At 41.0% G+C, this 21,018-nt stretch overlaps 1 protein-coding gene across 1 annotated transcript in view; it reads right to left on the bottom strand.

The window, feature by feature from the left end:
- cntn3b (contactin 3b) overlaps positions 1–21,018 on the bottom strand; it is a 39,526-nt gene that overhangs the window by 13,875 nt on the left and 4,633 nt on the right. Inside the window, exons 3-10 of the mRNA XM_041033820.1 lie at positions 13,956–14,131; positions 9,825–9,923; positions 7,514–7,717; positions 5,576–5,678; positions 5,052–5,236; positions 4,472–4,608; positions 1,963–2,092; positions 1,159–1,309 (exon numbers count right to left, since the gene is read on the bottom strand). Of these exons, the coding sequence (XP_040889754.1) occupies positions 1,159–1,309; positions 1,963–2,092; positions 4,472–4,608; positions 5,052–5,236; positions 5,576–5,678; positions 7,514–7,717; positions 9,825–9,923; positions 13,956–14,131 (1,185 nt within the window). The remainder of the gene's footprint in view (positions 1–1,158; positions 1,310–1,962; positions 2,093–4,471; positions 4,609–5,051; positions 5,237–5,575; positions 5,679–7,513; positions 7,718–9,824; positions 9,924–13,955; positions 14,132–21,018) is intronic.

Genomic DNA, 21,018 nt, shown 5'->3' with positions numbered 1-21,018 from the left:
GCATATTTGAGAAAACATTTCCCATCCAGTGTCCTCATATATCCAGTGTAGTGCACCTTGAAAGGGTATGTGGGCTTCACATACAGTGTGCTAAATGTCATTCAGCTTGGGAATTTTACCAATTTTCTGCAGCTATAGCTGCAGCTCCCCATCTGGAGCCAGCTAAAGAGCCTCAGTGCTGTTTTGACAAGACGCTTTGCTCGTATTGTTCTCTTTCAGACCTCCTTTTGAATAAGCAGCATGGGAATGATTCAAACAGCACAAAGTTAAGCAGTTCTTCAGTGCGCTAGGGTGTGTGTGTTCGAGTTGTTTTTATTCAGTCTTTCCTGCCTGTTGTGTGTGTGTGTGTGTGTGTGATGTGTATACACTGACTTGCAGTAAGGTTTAGTCACCATCAAAGCTTTTCTTCTCTCTCCAGTCAGGATGATGGAAAGTGTGCCGATGGATTGCTCAAATGTGTCATTTCCTGCCTCTTATTTGCTTTTGGACTTGTCCACCTTTAATTAGTTGTTTAGTATTGTGTGAAATCTGTTCTGTAGCTCAAATTCAGCTTATGGTGTATTCAGTAAGAAATCAGACTGAGAAGGACAACAAACTAAATTAAGCACCACTTTACGCTGGTTTCAGTGGTGCTTGAAGTCTCCTCATTGTCTACTTTGCGCACGTGTGTGTGTGGAGCTTCTAGTCTAGTGAGACATCTTTACTCTCAGATCTGCAACAGCGCTTTTGTCTTTGCAGTTTTAGTGATTGTGTGAATCAAGTTGGATTTGTATGTCATGATAAAGTAGAACATTTTACCTCAGGTAATTACATGTCCAACAGCTTCAGCTTTACTTCTTCCAGCTAAAAGCAGATAGACTTTTATCTTCAGCAGTGACTCCATTTGCTAATGTTTTATCTTCTTAAATATTTCATGCATGCGCTGTTGATTCGACCAGCTAGCATCTTCATCCCTCACACCAAGATATTTGCAGATGAGGGTGCACACAGTATATTAGCCATGTGCAGTTTTCGTGGTGGGTGCCCTGCTCTCATTCTCCTCATTAGCCTCTCCTTCTATGCATCTGCACAAATGCCAAATACACTATTCAAACAAGTCGGCTTGCTGTGAATGTGAATGAAAGCTGCTAGGAATATGCACTTGGACTTTTATCCTACCTTTCAGTTCTCTGCAGGATCTCATTCCCTTTCTTCCACAGGCTAATTGCTGGGGGCGAGGCCTGAGGCTTGCATTCAAGAGTGACTTCGCTGCCTGAACGAGCCTTTAGCAAGGCCTTTAACGGACTTTTGGAGAAACTGGGAGGTGAAGCTGTTTGTGGGGGAGCACAGAGAGAGAGAGAGGGTGTAAGATTAAAAAATATAGGCAACTTAAACCCATGCAGATCAGCCATGCTGTATTGAGATCAACTCTTCTTCAGCGGTCAGTTAAATCTCGGGAGGAACAGCACAAATGACTACTGGCTGAAGGCTACGGACCCACCTGTCACCCCACCCTTCAACTACAACACACACACACACACAAAATCCACCCTTATCATGTCCTCAAACTGCAGAGGTTGCAGTCATTATCCTCACTCATCATTGTATTTTGTCAGCCACCATTTTTACCCAAGTGTCATCACATGTATCAAGACAGAACTGAATTTCTCATCGAGTCAGTCAGATGGAAGTCATCAAAGCTTTGCAAATAAATCAATACCCCATCTACATGAGAAAGCATGCACAATGCCACAAAGCAATGCGTTTGTAGTATCCAAATCAATATGATGAAACGACTGAAAGTAAAATGAGACACTCCATCAGATTCATATTTTTACTACCAGAGCCCATAGTGACATCAAATGAGTCTGCAGACTGATTGCTGAGGAGAGCTATAGCAGGCTGCTGGTTTTTATCTTACGAGATGATCAAACGCACAGACAGATAAGCAGGATAAAAGCAGAGGGAGGGAGGCCATCTTACCTAACACCATTAGTTGGGCACTGGAATAAATAATGCCATGTTTGTTTTCAGCCACACACTGATACATCCCGGAATCTGACAGGTTTAACGCAGCTATAGAAAGGGCCCCATTTTCGATTTGTACCCGGCCCTGAGGAGGAAAGAGAAACAGTTATGTATATCCATTGCAAGGCCAGTCTATTATGTCCAAAGGCACAGCAGCAATTACTGGGGCACCATGAAGGGAGGGGGACAGCAGGCGAGGAGAAAAGAAAAAAAAAGCAAAAAAAAAAAAAAGCCTTGTGGCATTTTGCGTATGTTTAGCCTGGAATGGGGGAAGAGACGAGGGCTGAGTGTGAGGGGCAAAAACTGCTAACCTGCATCTTAGATACACAGAAAAGCAGCGATGTTGACAATAGCTCCAGCAACATATTAAAAAGCAATTTATTTTCTGTGGTTGTTCAATTGGAAAAAAACAATAATGATAGATTGGATGATGACTTGGAGTGATTTTTAACCCAACGAGCTAGTTAGAGACTTTCAGTGCCGCAGGAGGAGTGGCTCCTTAGACTGCTTTCTTAATTATAGATGCATGTGGGGGATTTGGGTTCAGTAAAATTGAATATACTGGTGAGGCAAAAAAGTACAAAATCCCATGAACACTGCTAACTTTCATAGCAAACCAGGTCTAGTTTGAATTTGGTGGCATGTTTCCACAGCAAATTAAATGTATGCACCTTTTTGTTGCTCTGCTGTTTTAAGCCGTCACTCCTATTTGGTAGTGAGGGGTGAAAAAAGTCATATGGTATCTTCTGTGGAGCTGAAAGGAGTTTTGTTAAGTCTGAGAAAAGGATGTTGTCTTGCGCTTGGAAACAAAAAAGAGCCCAAGATGACAACAACGACAACGACAAAAAAAAAAAAAAAAAAAAAAAAAAAAAAAAAAAAAAACACCTATGTGAGAAAAACTCCTAGGTGTGGAGTTTGAATTTATCGGTTTAATGAAAAGATGCCTAGTGGTTACATTGGGAGAAATGTAAGAGCCAGTGTTTTTGGTGCTGGAGCCATACTAATGACTGAAGGTGTGCTCAGACAGAAAGCAAGGCGAATTTGACCGCTAGACCATTATGGTTTATTCGCATCAAACAACTGTATGTTCAGCCATGGGCTAGCTAGGAATATCACACACTGACAGTGTGTATCTGTGTGTTGACTGAACTCAGAACTCTCTGTCTCTGTCTGCATTTAGGAATTAGATTCTTAAAGCCTCGGGATTCACACAATTTTTTTGTTCCAGTTGAAACATTTTCAGCTCAGGCACTCAAAATTGCTTCTGATTGTGTCTTTCCACTGACTTTGTACACAGTTGTGCTGTCTCTAAAATTTGCCTGGCATTCTGTCTGAACACACAGTAAGACCCCATTTACACCTGGCCTTCACTTGCGATCTGTATCTGTATATCTTACCTAGATAAGAAAAAAAATGCATGTCAGAATGATGTAAATGCATACACAACACTTGTGACTGAAATGCAATCAGACCCACATCTGGAGGTGGTGTAGCTCACATAGTGATTGGAGCTAAACCAGGTTTAAATGCCATCTGTATAGTGTCTCTTCCTGCTAGCTCAAGAAAGTCTGGCAAAAACTACAGTAGACAGTCAGCCCTTTGCAAAAAATGATTTAAACATGAATGCTGATTAAAATGGGGCAGAGTCAAGGTAACGGGAACATTATACCACGTGTAAACACAAAGGCCAGTGGATTGGATGTCAATATCCAGATAATGCCTCCAGATACAGATGTTGATACCAAGTCAGGATGCCTTGGCCTCTTTTTAAAATCTGTCTCATGTGAGTCCTTCAGCATTATAAAAGAGAACTACTAAATTGCCAGAGTGCCCCTTTAATTTCAGAAACAATAGTTCTGCCAATAGCAAGTGGAACATGGATGAGACATTGATTCTACCCATGAAAAGCCGGTTCTGATACAGAAAATGGACATGCAGAGCATACAGATCATCAAAAAGAGGAAGATCACAGACAAAATAAGAGCTGTGAAAAAGACACGAGGCGTTTTTAAAATTTTGTAGCTACAAACTTTTAGATGGAATCTGAGCCTTTAGCTAAAAAAGATTAGTCAAATGTGCAGATGAGAGAGAAATTAAAGGGCATAGAAAGAAAAAAAAAAGTGAGAGCTGCTAAAAGTGTTGGGTCACCATGAGCCTCCAGAACAGCTTCAGTGTTCTTTGTCATAGATTTTCCATGTCTGTGGAGGTCCACTGGAGAGTTGAACATCATTCTTTAAAAAGATATTCTCTCATTTGGTGTTTTGATGATGGTGGTGAAGAGCACTGTCTAACAAGACTCTCCCAAATCTCCCGCAAGTGTTCAGCTGGGTTGAGAATTTGTGACTCACACCATTTTCACACTCATTAAACCATACTCATCTGAATTCCTGATGTTCTCCCTGTATTTTTTCAGGTTTTTCTTTTAACTTATGAGCCGTCTGAGAAACTGAAGATATCTAAATACCTCAGCCGTCACTTGCTCCCCATTTTTCAGCCAGTTGTAGGACGGTTTAGGCTTTCCATTGGCCTTACACTCCCAGAAGAGATTTTCCTCGATGGACAAAGCCGTGTCCGCCATTGTCTGGAGCCAGTGAGGTTTAGCTTGGGGGAAAAAAAAAAAGAGGATTACCTTTATAAACATGCGTTTTAATTATAGAAGCAGTAGATTAGTGAAGAGTGGTATCAGAAATCATAAAGCTGTTAAAGCAGCCTTCCATTTAATCATAAAAGTTTAAACTTAACAAGTGGATTATAAACATGATGAAACACATGAGTTTGAATATTGACTGGGAATGAATCTGAAGCCTATAATGTAATATTCACTTTTTACTTTTACAGCCAGGATCCAAAGCCTGTCCTGCAACTCCATGGCGACATTATGCCTCTCATGTTATAGACAAATAGGTTTTCTGTCCAACAAATGAGATTCAGACTGCTGGTCACATGCATGTTTCCTGTCCAAATGTGGATATCTGTTACAGGCATGCATTCATTTCTGCATCTGAATGCGTTCACTGTCATTCAATTTGAAATGGCTGACTAACCATGGAATGAAATACGACCCCGCGCAGCATTTTTGCCTCGCCGATTCTCCGCCACACATTCGTACGTCCCCGCGTCTTCCTGCTGGAAATTAGGGATTTCAAGGATGGCGTTTGAATTCTTCATTTTGACTTTGCTGGGGAAAGGGACACCGCTGGTTCTCCTCCAGCTGATTTCTGGGACAGGGCTACAAAAGAGGAACAAAAAGTTCCCATGATAGCAACTGTCACTCGCTGTGAACAAAGTGTGATTAAGCACAGAAGAAAAGTAGCTGAAGAAAAAGCCTTGTGAATTATTGTCCCCTACAAATCAAACTGTGATCGCTAAGATTTCAGAGGTTCTTAAAGGAACTTTGATTTCTGCTCCCTTGTCTTTTCATGCTGCGTCCCTTGCTCTACTATGGATTGATAAATCTCAGAATGAGTAATGTTACGCTTGTGCATCCTTAAATCTTCTTGAGTAGCACTAATTCATGCATGAATGAGCCAACAGCTTATGTCACACGCACACAATAGGGCTGACTTACTTTCCCAGAGCGAAGCATTCCAGTTTCACCACCGATTCCTTCGCAGCTGGAACCGAATCAGGGAAATGAACTTCTATTTTGGGTTCATATTCACCCATTACTCCTACAAAAAGGAGACAATAGATGACAAGCTTTTTACATCAATGATTAACAGCAGACATTACATATGCATTGGATCAAAGAGAGAGCAGTAACACAATGGGACAGCTAACACAAAAGTCTTTATGCGTTTGGAGCAAAAGTGACCACTGAAGGGCTGGTGAAGAGGGAAAAAAAAAAAAAAATCAGACGTGGCTCATAAAAGATTCAGAGAACACATCAGGGAAAAGTCTTGCTTAGCAGAGATTTATCACCTGTGGCAATGTGACTTCATTTATGACTTTATTTATATTCACATCACTAGAAGGGGTGAAAGACTCTTCACAGAGATAGTAGTATGCCCTTTACTATTACCAATTACAACCCCACAGTCTGGCAGCAAGAGCTTACTTGGGGTCCTGTGCATGTTCTCAGATTAAAAGTCACTGAAGACGTTGAAAAGCTGCGATGTGTCTGAACGTCTTACACAGAGTGTGGAAAACATAACATGGAATTACATCTCCTTCAGCACAATCACATCCCAATCATATAAAGGCCTAAAGGGATTATTAACAACCAAGTCACCCCAAAGGTGATCTGAAGAAGAGGATGTAACTAATCTGTAAAGTTTGCGTAAATGTTTTTTAACATTTTAGTTACAACTCACAAACTCTTTATAAAGGGTGTCTTGTAGAAACCCCTAACCCGTTAAAGTACCATCATGTTGAACTATATCCAGTGAAATGCTGTTCATTAATTAAATCTTTTGATATTGAAACTAGCAATCAGGTGAAAACAATTTTAAATTTAAAGAGCAGCAACTTTATTTGTACTGTAAACGCCATAATTAACAATGTCTTAACAAGCTGTTGCAAATTAAAGGCTAAACCAGCAGCTGCTGATTTCTATGTCTGTAATGACAGTGTTCGCCAGTAAACGTGCTGGCAACTGCAACTACCTAATCAGAATTAAGTCTTGGAGTTGGCCACATACACACATAAACAATCTAGGTCATTGCTTCATGTCAATCTCACACAGGTAGCTAGCAGTTAGCTCAGCAGTTGTAAAATGTGAAATGTGAGTGACAGACAGCTGGTGAACAGAGTTGTCAGAATGTACCAGTTAAACCGCAAAAGCTCTGAACTGAGACCAATATGAAGCAGTCTGTCCTGTCAGTCTGTGAAGCTAACATTAACTCAAACAGCTTAAGTACAGGGCTGTCCGCAGTGGCACTCTGTGTCACATCTGGCAAACTATGTAGCTGTTGTCACCGCATGTAATGCTGGTTTTACATTTCATAATCATGTTTGAATAATATTGAATAATGACAAGTATACCACTCATGCACGAGTTCTGACAATGTGAGCTGAAGTGGTCAGTCTTTCTATAGAAGACATTACTTTTCACTGACTGGCTGACAGCAAGCCTCTACATTATTTTATCTGATTCTATTCAAAGGCCTGTAGTTTAGTCTATAGAAAATAATCAAAAATTAAACCACCATAGTAATGTTGGTGAGAAAAATCATAGTTATGATGATATTTTAGTAATAATAACCTGGAGGTCTGAAAAGATTTGATAGAGATGAAACACCAAACTGAGAGTTACTCACAGCCACAGATGGAAAAATGCTGACATGAAGATTTAATGAACCTGGATTATTTCCAATACCATTAAAACACTTATTAAAATGAGGAGTGAAGAAGGATATAAAGAGGTAATACGCAGCATTGATTACTTTTCAATCTATACAAAACTTGAATGAGGCAAAAAATAAAAGTAATGGACACAACATGAGTGGACAGTAAGGTGAACCAGTGGGTTGCTATGCAAACGTTCCCTGTGGAATATGATATTTACCATCACTTCTGAGGACCAGTGGTGTTGGAGAGCTGAGCACCTTCTCCCTCGTGACGGTGTTGTTCACCACACAGGTGTAGTTTCCTACATCTGAGGGCTCCACTTTAGAGATGTACAGACTCCCAGTCTCTTGAGAGATGAATCGACGACTGTCTTGTTGGACAAAGTACGGGTATTCATTGAAGATCCACGCAAATGCCAGTTCTGGAAAGGAATACATAACAGTTTTTATTGCAGCACTGATCTGATATCACTACTTGTTCAAAGGCTGACTGATTCAACACATGTTAGATCCGGGGCTATATCTGTCTCATGACTCTGACTGGGACAGCTGAACTGAAACAAACGCTCTCCCCTGTGGCCTAAAAATGTTAGCATGTCATTTTCCTCCCCTTATCTCAGTTTCCTTGGGAAGAGATACCAAGACATGGCAAATGCAATAGCTATCAGTGCAGAAGAAATGGGAGACCTAAGGAAAGGGAGCGAAACAAAATGGATTACAGTGCGTGCGTCAGTGGCCCTCCCCTGACACATGGCCTCCATTCCCCGGGTCCCTGAGTGACTTAGTTCATGGGAGGCATAAACGGAGGAAGGGATGGACAGATTGACGTACAGAGGTAGGAATGTATTGTCATGCCCCTTCACAAGCAGCAGGTCTACCATAAGAAAGGAGAGACCTGCCATTATGAATTACCATGTCATTTTGAGAAGTGCACACTGCACAGACATGCAGGACTGAGGAGATGCTCTGTATAATCTACCACCTCCGAAGTGAGGGGCTCCAAGTCACAAGGTGTATGCAATGACTGTCAAGCATAACTGATGCCCCCCAAGGGAGCGAGCCTCTCGGCTTTGGATGTCCGTGCAGCGACGTAGATACAAAGCTCTTTCTGATTAGGCCACATAGTTCAGAGTCAGCATTACCTCCCTCTGAACTGTGTGGCTGTAATGAGAAGTGAATGAATTCTGCCAAGCAACTGTAAGTCAAGGAAGGAGTGGGAATACAGAGTACGGGCTTTTATGCAACAGAAAAAGGAACTTATGTGGCACAAAAAGCCTTTTGACTAAACAAATGTCTACGTGTATAAAAGTCATACAATAATTTATTGTGACAACATTGTATTTAATTTGTCATATCTCAAAGATGTGACACTGAAGGTGGAGAAAAAACCCAAAAGTTTTGCAGCATTCGGAGTCGGTGAAGCACGGTGAAAACCAGAAGGGATGCCTTATAAGTGTTAGATAAAGTTCATTTGAGTTCAAGGTTATGTAACACATCAATACTTTCAAAATTCAAGAGTGGAAAAGAAAAAAGAGGGGGAGGAAGGGAGAAAAAAGAGAGAGCAGGAGGGACAGAGAGGGAGCAACAGGGTGAGGAAGGAAGAATGGGACAGCAGGCTCACACTGCTTTACTTTCATTCATTTCAGAAAATGTGAGAAAACACAATAGTGCTACGGTTACTGCAGCCAACCGAGTATAAGCCTATGTCAGAGAAGAAAGCTGTCAAACTGTATTTCACACAGAGTACTCTGACCCATTATCCCATAGACCAGCTGTACAATGCACTGTGCTACAAACTGTTCTCTTGTGAAGGAAATTGGTTGTTCCAATGTGCAAGCTACTGTATCAAGAGGGAGACAAGCTAGGCAGCAGCCATTGTCCGTGTTCTCAGTTTTGTGCAGGGTGGTGAGGCTGAGCAGTCTGCATTTTTATCTCATTTTTTTGCCTCTCATTTATTTAACACTTTTCATTTTTTTTTTGCAGTTGAGCAATGAAAGCATGTGTGGAGTAAATATAAGGCTGCACTCAGAAGCTGGTTAGCTTAGCATAAAGACCGTAAACAGCTAGGCTGCCTCAGTCTGAACATAACAAAATCAGCCTTGTGGGTACAGCAGATAACCCTCTGTAAAACCACAACTTGTTGCTTACCTTTTTGTCTTCTACAGAATATATGAATGACATGTACCGCATTAATTTGTGAACTTTGGAGGTGCTAGTATGTGTCCACTCTTTAGAGAGTGATATGGATCTACTCATCTAACTCGCAGCAAGAAAGCAAATAAGCAGGCAGGAGCAAGCAATAAGAAGAAACACCAAAATGAGGACCGACCTAGTAGCATTCTGTATAAACAACATAAGGGAAGGATTATTAAGAGTATGTGTACACATAAATGGGAGTAAAAACAGATTAAGCTTGAAGTAAGGGAGTAATCCGTTATCAAAGGTTGCCATGTGGAATCAGTGGAGGTAATTCCTATATAAATAAGAAACCACAGGCACAGGCACAAAAGTGGCATTTGGTGAACTTACCTCCAGAATATGCAGGTGGTCCACATAACAGAACCACTCCTTGGCCCTCACGGACATTGACAGCACTCCTCACAGTTTGAGTTTTGAAGTTATCGAGATCTGATGAGTCAAATAAGATTGAAACAGAATTAGACTGCAGCTCAAAAAAGCATAGAAGTGAATATCAGACAGCCACAAAGTGTGTTTTTTATATAGTCTATATTCTCGAGGGTTTCCTTGAAAAGGATAATTCTGAAAATAGGGGACATAAGTTTTCCCAAACTCCCTTCACTGATTTACTGAGGCATGTTTTTGATGTTACATTTTGAGCACTGGGACTTTAATAGGGCATCATTGATTGCCCTGGGACACCTCCTGATAGCCTCCAACACTTTCAAAGGCATCTGGGGTGCTGATGAAATAGATGGACCTGACTTGGCGACGTTTATCCTGCAACACCACACTTTAGCACAAGGAAGAGATTAGGCTGAAATGGGATAAAATGAGTGGGGGGGGGGGGGGAAACGCTGTGCGCGGACTGAACAAACACGGGGGAGTGTGCATGACAAATGACAGTTTGCAGTGCCAGCAGCAATAAATAACATCATTATTAAATGTGGTGTAATCTTGCACTTAAAAGCATTAGCTTCCCCATCAATACTCTCAGCACAATCTATCCCTTGCAAATGAATGAGCAGTTGCTGGCAGAAAAAAACCTAAACCTGGGATGATAAACCATCCCTGGCTTCATGAGTGATGGAGGGAAGCTGCCGCAGTCCGCTCTGCACTCTGTCTGCACCCTCTGGCTAACAGCCTAGGGTAAGCCTTCCAAACACAAACAAAAGAAAGTCAGTGTGACCGATAAGGGAAATTAGGAGAAGGAAGATTATGGAGAGAAGTGGGACAGAGTGTTGGTAAGATTAATGAGCAGCTCTGTGATGACCGCAGTGGAATCAAACAGAGCCAAGTCACGGCAGGACACCGAGGAGGCCACAGGAGGAGATGGCTGACTTGAAATACAGACAGAGGCGATGTCCTTCTGATCTCACCAGGTTGCCTTAGTAAATACAGAGCCCATCTCCTGAAGACATTTACGATTCCGAGGAATGACATTCACATACCCGGCTGATTGAAAAAGCCCGGCATAACAGCAGCTGATAATTATAACAGCAACGCTCTTGGAAACAGTGGGAGGTGAATCAGAGCGCTCCTAATAATTACTTAGTGGACGAGGAAAGGATGACTCCCTCACCCAGATCACGCGAAATGGCACAGGGAAGGTTAGAGATGTAGCTGGGCTCAGTGCTGGAGGGGATACACTTCTCTTCTCTCTGGACTCTGTGCAGAAGAATAATGGGCTTCACTGGAGTGAAGTGACCACACACTGTAACTCTGAGAGCTAGAGGCCAAACTCACTGTAGCTGCAGTGATTCCTTTGTAAGCAGAATCAGTCTCTGCCATATAAGAATGGCTGGCCGAGAGATTACAGAGAGTGACCATTACAGCTCGAAGATGATTGGTCTGGGCAGTGGCGCCGCCGCAGAGCCATTTCCTGTTATATATTGTGTCTCACAGACTTCTAGATTAAAGCTACTTTCACCTGTTCCAGAGAGATCACAGCATGGCCCTGCCAATGTATGTTTTCTATTTAAAAAAAAAAAGAACGTGGGTCTATTTTTTGTAGCCTTTTGCCCTTGTTTCTATCACTTATGATAAAACTGTAATCACCTAAGTACAGACTGAGCTTGTTGGCATATCCAACAGACATGTAGTAACATAAGCAATAATTTAGTCATGTTTAGTCAGCAATTAACCAACAATAAAATGGGCAAAACTATGGCAGAAGATCGGTTGTATAAAACAAGAATACGGCAATATGAAAAAGATAAATTTCTCATCATAATACAGTATATACTTTCAAACTCTTTTTTAGGAACAAGGTACTAATATTGGGTAGCAGCCTCTGTTCTTCTTGTCATTGGTTCCACAAAATGTTGGAAGCTTTCCTTTGAGATTCTGCTCCATGTTGACATGAGTGCATCACATTATTTCCATAGATATGGCAGCTGCACATTCATCTCCTGTTCTACCACATCCCATGGTGCACTTTCATGCTGGAAGTGGCCATTAGAAGATGGTAAATTGTGGTCATAGAGGCTGCAGCATTCAAACAATGTTTGACTGGTATTAAAGCCAAAAGTGAGCCAAAAAAAACATCCCTCACACCATTACACCACCACCAGCCTGGACGGACTGCTGACACAATGCAGGTTCAGTGCATGGATCCATGCTGTTAATGCCAAATTCTGATCCTACCATCTGCAGCCTCAGGAGAAATCCAGATTCATCAGACCAGGCTACGTTTTATTCTAGTCCTCAGCTGTCCAGTTTTGGTGAGCCTGGCTCCACTGCAGCCGCAGATTTCTGTTCCTACCTGACAAGAGTGGAACCCAACGTAGCTCATCCACTTCAAGGCTGGATGTGTCGTTCACTCTGAAATGCTTTTCTTCTCACCACAGTTGTAAAGAGTGTTTATCTGAGTTATTGTAGCCTTTCTGTCACCTCCAACCAGTTTGGTCAGTCTCCTCTGACCTCTCTCATCATCAGGGTGTTTCTGTCCACAGAGCTGCTTCACTGGATGTTTTTTTTTGTTTGTTTGTTTGTTTTTGGCTCCATTCTGAGTAAACCAGCCTGCCTGGCACCAACAATCATGCCACGGTCAAAGTCACTGAGATCACATATTTACTCATTGTGATGTTTGATGTGAACTTTAACTGAAGCACCTGACCTGTATCTGCATGATTTCATGCATTTCACTGCTGCCACACGATTGGCTGGTTGATAAATGCATGAATGAGCAGGTGTTGCTGATAAAGTGCTCAGTGAGTGCATGTTGATACTATACATTGCAACTCTGTGTTTAATTCTACACATTATTTCACTTGTTTTTAATGCATATGTGAGCTGTGGGAGGACGTGTTAGCTCATAGTGGGCGCAGCTGAATTCTGAAGGCAAGCAAAGCAGCAGAGGAGGCGCGACATTTCTATCTTAGGGCAGTGGCCTCATTACACAGAAAACAGCCATGCTGATCTTCTAGACCTCCCTCACTGTGCTTTAGGCAAGACAATAAATGTCAAGCAGCTCTGCTCTTCACTCGGTCCCCACAAGTGAGATTCATTACTGAGCTATAGGGATAATGGCAACCCATCTCCTGAGAGGAAGTGAAAGGCTCTCTATCCTTGGGACATGATCAATAGTCAGCAGGCTTGATCAAGGGAGGAGAGGTGCCTCTACAGTGCCTGTCTGGAAGTTAGGACCCTACTCCACAGCATCACTTTCCAACCCGACGTTTGTCTTTTAACCCTGTGAGACCTGAACTATGAAAGAATGGTCAGAAAATTCTAATTTTTCAAATATGAACTCTTTATTTGTCCCTTTGACAAAATGTAAAAAAAAAAAAATTAAAAAAAAAAAATTCTAAGTATATTTTTTGTTTGTATCACACATGTCAAAACATTTAGAAAAGTGAGGAGTGTCTACCAGGAGTCAGTATACGAGCATAAGAGTTCATCTAAAAGGGTTAAATGCAAAGTTTATGCTTGATGGTGATGCAATGAGTCCCAGAAATGTGGGTATCATATATGATACGTACGGGCTCACAGGGTTAAGCAGTAGGCTGGCAAAGCAGCAAACGGCCTGTCATGCTTCCAATCAGCTGTATATGTTATATATAAAGAAGTAGCTGGTGATTACAAAGATACAAGCACTTCCTAAGCAGTGTTCATCTGCTTTAAAATCACAGGGGCTGGTGTATCACTCAGCAAAATATGAGTCAATTCGGACTGAGCATAGTTGCTGTCAGAGTTGGAGCCGCTAATGAGAATCAATGGAGTTGTGAGGCCGTCAGGAGCTGCCTCACCCACTGTGTTTGTTGCATCTGACATTTCATTCGATTACCATTTCCCCTCTCGAAAATCTATTCCCAGGCAATTTAAATGAGAAATCGGAATAATAAATGAAAAAAAGGCCTGGACCACAAGCATATTACACACATGTCAGGCTGAGATACAGCAGATACAAAGAGATGCCAGAATGTCATAACTGTGTCAGAGCCGTGCCAGAAACCTGTTAGCAATTGTAGGATCACTTACATGCAAATTGGAGGCTGGCTCTGCGGCTGAGGATGGAGCCCCATGTGTTGAAGGCCGTGCACTGGTACACCCCGGTGTCTTGGTCCTTGTCCAGGTTGCTAATGATCAGGCTGCCCCCAGACATGTGACGCCGGTAGTCATTCCCCAGATCAATGAGTGTTCCGTTTAGTGACCATCTGGAAAAACGCAAACACAATCAGTAGCTGAGCCCCCTGGAGATGCATGCTCGCAGTGTTTTTCACAGAGATCAATTTGATCAGTCCGCCCACGTCATGCTGAGAAGATAAAAGGTGAGTAATAAGAGTAGGGTTCAGTATTATTAACAGAGAAATGCAAATGTTCTGCAAGTCCCTCACAGCACGTTAGGAGGACAGGAGAGAAAAAAATTTTCTCCACATTGTCAACGGCTATAGCTCCCAGTTTTCATCAGTTTAGCTTCATTTAAGTATTTTGTTTAGCCATTCACTTTGGCAAAATTCCCAAAGTTGAGTAAATTTGCTGTGGTGAGTATTGATTTTCTCTTGCTTGCATGGTCCAGCTTGTAGGCCTGCTAGAAGGATATCAGAAAAAAAAACCCCAAAACAAAACATATTGACAGATGAATATTTGATGGAAATGTTAGCAGGATATCTAAAAAAATGCATTAATATGTATATTTTTGCATTCAAAATCTTAATTAAGAAAAAGTAGACAAGTAGTATTGGAAACATATACTTAAAGCATTTTTTAAAAAAGTAATCACTTTGCATCCAGAATGGGCCCTGTCACATTATCGTATAGCTATTAGTTGGCTACGGTAGAGCCAGAGAGAAAAACATATGTATAAAATGTCCTAAAATTCAAGATTAAACTTAAGACTCAAATAAAGTACAATTAGCTCAGAGCTGGGCTTAAGTGCAGTGCTTGAATATGGTTACGTAGTCACTTTCCACCACTGCTACCACACTAAACGAAGGTGGTGAACATAATACCTGCTAAACATTAGCATGTTAACATTGTCACTATGAGCACGTTAGCATTTAGCTCAAAGGACCAGTGCTCATCAATCTCTGCCCACACTGGAATGAAAGAAACAAACCCCATAGCTGTAGCTCTACTTTATGTGCAGTTTGATGTGACTTTGACTGTCTTAACATTTTGTGTTATTAAAATTACAAATCTAAAGGATTGTGCAGCCTTGGCAGAGTTATGCTCTCTCTGAGTGATTTCTAATTACTTTATGTTTGTGCTTTTGTGTTTCTGAATTATTGCTTTGACACCTTCATATTGCATTGTCTACAGACCATTTCCCTCAAGGAAAGGTCACGAGATACTCTGTCATGCAGGCTGAGTTCAGGATGTGACAGCTAAATAATCACAGCGACCAACAGAGACAAAACACTGAATAATGTTCATGCTGAACAATGAAAACACTTTATATCTCATTCTCTGAAATCTACAGTCTGTCAGTCTGATGGCAACATATTTGAAGGAGGTGCTAAATGAGTGATACCTGTAGGAGCAGGGAGGCTAACAGGACTTTATCTAAGAACATTAACACAGATGAAAAATTACTTTTCCTTATAGGATCTGAAAAACAAAGCGTTATTGGAATGCCGTGTGTAAGTCTGCCACAGCAACAGGACCGTGAAATGACAATTCCAATGATAAGGAGAAAAAAAAAATCTATATCATTTTTTTTTTCCTCCCAGGCAAACTAATAGGCAGTTAGAATGATGCTTCATGCGGTCTTAAAGCCAGCCATGGCTCTCCCTGGTTTTCCTGCCTGACAGACTACAAAAGACGAAGCTGTCTTTCATCCTGTAGCCTGAATTATTCATCTAACAGTCTGTGCTAGTCACTTAATCTGACTGATTTTGTCACTGTTCCAACAATATCGCTTTTAAATGCTCTGTACTTATCATGGCAAAGCTCATGTTTCTTAGAATATATACTGGAAATGAAAACACACACTATGATACATAATGTGACCATTTCAATAAAACATACATTTTAAACATTTTAAGTTCCTGTTTGTCTCCATTTGAATTCTCCCATCGTCTTCCTCCTCTGTTTGTGCCGAAGGAAGGATTATTGTATGTGCAAGAGTGGAGGAGGTTAAATGGGAAAGGATGAGAAGCTAGTTAGACTTGCCGCCACCCAGCATGATTGAACTTAATGGGAGAGGAAGGTGGGCAGCCTGGACAGATCACACACCCCTGGAGCAGACGGCTGGCTGGGTGTACTGGTGTCTCTGCACCGTTAACACAATCAGTGAAGCCACCTACCTAGTCTTGCAGCAGAAACACCTGAGACAGGCTCTGATATTAGAAGACACAGGAAACCTGTTATCACAGAGCTCCTTATTGCATTTTTTTTTGTGTGAATCCATAGAAGGTGGATGTGATTAAAAGTTCAAGAAAGATCAACAGGAGCAAATAGACTGCTGTCATTTTGTCATAGGAGGTGAAGTACGTAGCCTGATACTTAACATCAGTGCCATCTAAACTACTTCAAAGATCATTTTGAAAGAGACATGCAGCTGTATTGGTCTGCCATGATTGACCAGCTGTAAACAAAATAATAAACCCGTGGTTGCAAATTGTCATGTGGTGTCAGAGGTAAGCAAAAAGATTTGAACCCTCAATACTTAGAAAACATGAAGAAACATCAGTACAGCACACTGTAAACCCAACTGGGCTGTAATCTCTTTACACCAAAGAGACAAGACAGAAAACACAAGTGAGAAATGCAACTTTCTCTTACTGGTGTCCTCTTTCTCTTCTGTTTGAGGGGCTTTTTGACTTTAAAGAATATTTTTAAAGTTGACATTTTGAATGTACAATTTTCCCACCAGCAATAATACACAGTTCCATGACTTCATTTAGGCAAATAGGATGAATATCAGTCTCAGTCTCATCTGCCTTAGCTCTTCTTCGTGCCCGACTGTCCTACACCCACCATCACTCACTATATAAGGAATTTTATGTAGAGGACTGTATTGTGTGTTTCTAAATGCACATTTTTGGGTTGACACAGCACAAGACTTAGGGGACATAGGACATAAGGGGACAACTGTTCTTTTCCCATGTGAAACCAGCATTGCTTCTTTTATCCATGACCGTTAAACAACCTTAACTACATGTTTATTATTGTAACCATGACGACAAAGGTCCTTTAACCTTAAAAAAGCACTTATTTTAAACCAAACCACAATCTTTCTCTAAAAACAAACCAAGTAGTTTTTGTGCATAAACCTAACCAAACCGTGACCATTCCACAGCCTTCAAAGCATGTTTATTATTGTCATCATGACAATGAAGGTCAAGTGCACCTGCCACTAGGTACGTTCCTTTCAGAGGGTGGGGACAAGGTCATTAAAGTAGGATGACTTGATGGAGGGTTAGTAGGCCATCTGTAATTATAGATGTTCATACATTAACAAAGGTTGATGAAGTAAGCAGGTTTAAATGTTATAAAAGCAATTAAAAAATAAAAAGCAAATGTCAAAGGAAGGACTTTCCACAACCTGGCAACTCAAAAATCTTACAACTGATCTATAGAACACAGGCAAATGATTTATTAGCATTATTGAAGCCATTAGTTAGAATGTACACAAAATGTACTTCTATGGAAAGTGGTACCAATAAACCTTTGTTAATGACTATTGATTGTATGACACTTTTCTTTTTTGGATCCACTATATAGGATATTCTTACTATACACTTGGACAATACCCCCAAAATGGTGAACACGCTATTTAGTGGACTTTATTGTGATCTCAGACACACAATATGAGTGTCTCTCTCCTTAAAACATTAAAATATTTATAACCACCTGATAGTACTGTATTTTCTTTCCCGTTCTATAACCTTGGTGGTTAAAGACCAGACTGGGACGCCCAAAGGGGTCCCAATAAATCTGAGAGGTGACAAAATAATTAAAAGACTAAGAAATAAAATAAATGCATGTTACACAAATTAGCTTCTCTGATTCTTTTTTCCTTTATAATTCCTTCTCAAACGCTCCTTCAGTAAAACAGGTAAATCATGCAGAGCAGAGCGCTTAACGTTAGCGCAGCCCAAAACTGAAACGCACTGGATCTAACCCCACATCAGGCAGAGAGCAGCTTACAGTAAGTCCAACAGAATCCAGGATCCAGGAGAACAGTCCTATTTGCTGCGGTGTGCTGCAGGCGCAGGCTGATCTGAGCATGCTCTGAATGAACTCCCCGTGACCTTGAGGTTCACATCAATTTTGCATGAGGTCTCCTCATCAAATAGACTGGGGACTGTACTGCAGCACTGGCTCACCTGGCTTTCCTTGAGGCCAGACACCCACAGAGACGGCAGTGACCACACAGACCACATACTGTTCGCACACACGCGCACACACACAGACACACAGACACACACACACACACACACACACACACACACACACACACACACACACACACACACACACACAGAGCCTTAGAGCTGATAATGGAAATTCAACTGCTGACCAGGGTACTCTCTACAATTATGTTTAGTAGGTTATTGCTGCTGCTTTTTAATAAATTGATGTTCATTTGGCTTGAAAGCCAAATGTAACACAATAAATATCCTTAAAACCATCCTGTGCCAGTGTGAGTGTTTGTGTGTGCGTGCGTGTGTGTGTGTGTGTGTGGCTCAGCTTCAAAAATCTTATGGAAATAAAAATACACATTTACAGGAATACAGGAATTTGTTTACAGACATACTAATAAGATTTACAATTAATAGTCTGGACATGATGCTTTCATTCAGCGTAAAAGTAAATGAAGTAAATAAATGTATGTTCATCAAGAACACAACAGTAAAAAAAACCAAAACAAAAACAACATCAATGTCCATATATCTGCCATCTACAAATTCAAAATTATAGCTGTCATTTCAGACCAAAGTCCTGCATTTTTCAAGTTGATCCTGTTGGTTTTGAAATGATCTCATAAGCCCAAGAGTCACAGAATTTTCTCACCCCATAAAAGGACAAGTAACCCTCCAAAAGATAAAAATCGATTCAAATTGAAACAGTTTCTACATCCAGCACCATTATCTGGCTCTGTGCTGCAACTGAATTCATAACAGAAAAATCTTCTATCTTATAATCACACCCTCCTAGGTCTATTTATGTCCCTGGTACCCTGCACCAACCAGTAAACAAAGGTAGAGTCATACATCTGCCTGAAGTCACATTACATGATAGCAGACACCAGCTAGAATACTTTTTTTTATTCCCCCTTTCCAATCACTGCTGTGCCCTTGATCCTGTGTTACAGCAGATTCATAGTAAACACAATGACAGGTGTATTCATAAAGCACAGCTCTGAGCCCTGGAGTGTGCTCTGCTGCTACGCTGGACTATTTGTCAACTGAAGAACTGTCAGGGTTCCCGTTCGTATATTCGCCGTGTCACCGAGTGGGTGAGGTGAAGGTGGAGAGGAGCATCGCAGTGTTGAAAACAAAATCGGTGTGGAGCTAACCAGCAACTGTATCTCGCAAGGGTTTTACAGCATGAACACAAATGATGAACTGAAGTACTGTACTGTAATATAACAGAACTATACAGAATTTTCAAGCTTGTCAAACAGCCTATTAAAGAACTGATTCATCTTCATATTACTGTTTAATATCATCATTCTGTAATTTTCACTGTATTACAGGTGCAATTATGTGAGGACGTGTATATTTTCCACCTTCTTCAGTTACTGGGTTCCTGCATTTTCCAGAATCCTGGACTGGACATTGCATTCTGGTCTTTTTTCCATGATGGATTTCTCCATGTGTGATTGCTGAGCATCAATGCAAACTGATGAGTCTGTAAAGCCTGTAAAGCACTCACACTGACAGTCCCGCACTGCAATTCATCCCAATCAAAGGATGAGGCTGGTGATACTATACGCTGTATATTTTGTTTACTGTCAATCAGTTCCATGAAAAGACCAACACCAACAGTGGATTGATCCTACCCACAAGTGTGCTCTGTGCAGCCAAAGTCGGATATATCTTATTCCTCTGAGTCACTGAGCTCCATCACTGTCCAAAAACTCTTAAAAACACATAAACGAGCCACACTGTCGCTCTGGGTGACATGTTTCTTTATTTCCATTAATGTGGGTGCTGTCATTTATTATAAATCAATCCGACATCCACTAACCCGCTGCTATAAATACACATGAGCTGTGTATCATAATGTGTATTGTCCCAGCACAGTTTCGTCCTGTTTGAGTAACATTTGATAAAAACTCCCCTGTTTTCTGAAATGACTGAACTGAGTTTTGTAAAGATCTTTCGCTGGGATTTATTTTTTGGGTAAAAAGCAGTAGAATGTAATGGCACTCAGCATGTCTTCTGTGTGTGAGTAAAGAAGGATTGGTCTGTTAATGTATAGTAATATATATTACAAACATGTCCATGTGGACAGCTATGTTTATGTTTATGACACGAAAATAATGACACCTTACTATATTGTATCTATACTGGCATTATTACACAGTGTGCTACACTCTACATTAGTGCAGCTGTGCTAGTAATGTATATTTGGTCACACTGAAATGGATTCAGAAAACTGCTCCAGAAAATGTAATGTATCCAGGTAATGTTATAACTAATAATTTAAACAGTGTTAAATATGATGATTTTTGAATGTCGTAATTTCACCCCTGCAGGATATGGAGGAAACACCCAGTTCTAAGTGAACTTACATACTCACTGCTACAAGCCCATTTGTGGCTCGCTGACAAGGGTTAATGCCATCTATTCTGACAAATTCAATATTGGGTGGCCCAATTTTCCGTATGGATATTAAACCAAATGAATGAATTTTTCTTAATAGCTGCAGTAACTGAGGAAATTAAGTGTGCAGCTCTGAATGTAATACCCTCTCGCTTGGCATATCTAATTATACAAATACTGTTCGTTTGCAGGGTGTAGGCCCGTGCATAGTTTGCAGACTGGTGAAAGTCACAGCATGACCGATTCCTAGAGGCATTTTTTTTTCCAGCCTGCTCAGGACATTTTGAGGCTCTAATTTCAGTGTTAGTGAAATAAATTGCCAAGAA

Source organism: Toxotes jaculatrix, chromosome 3 (genome assembly GCF_017976425.1).
Source record: "Toxotes jaculatrix isolate fToxJac2 chromosome 3, fToxJac2.pri, whole genome shotgun sequence".
Lineage (NCBI taxonomy): Eukaryota > Metazoa > Chordata > Actinopteri > Toxotidae > Toxotes > Toxotes jaculatrix.
This window is presented reverse-complemented; position numbering and strand designations above follow the sequence as displayed.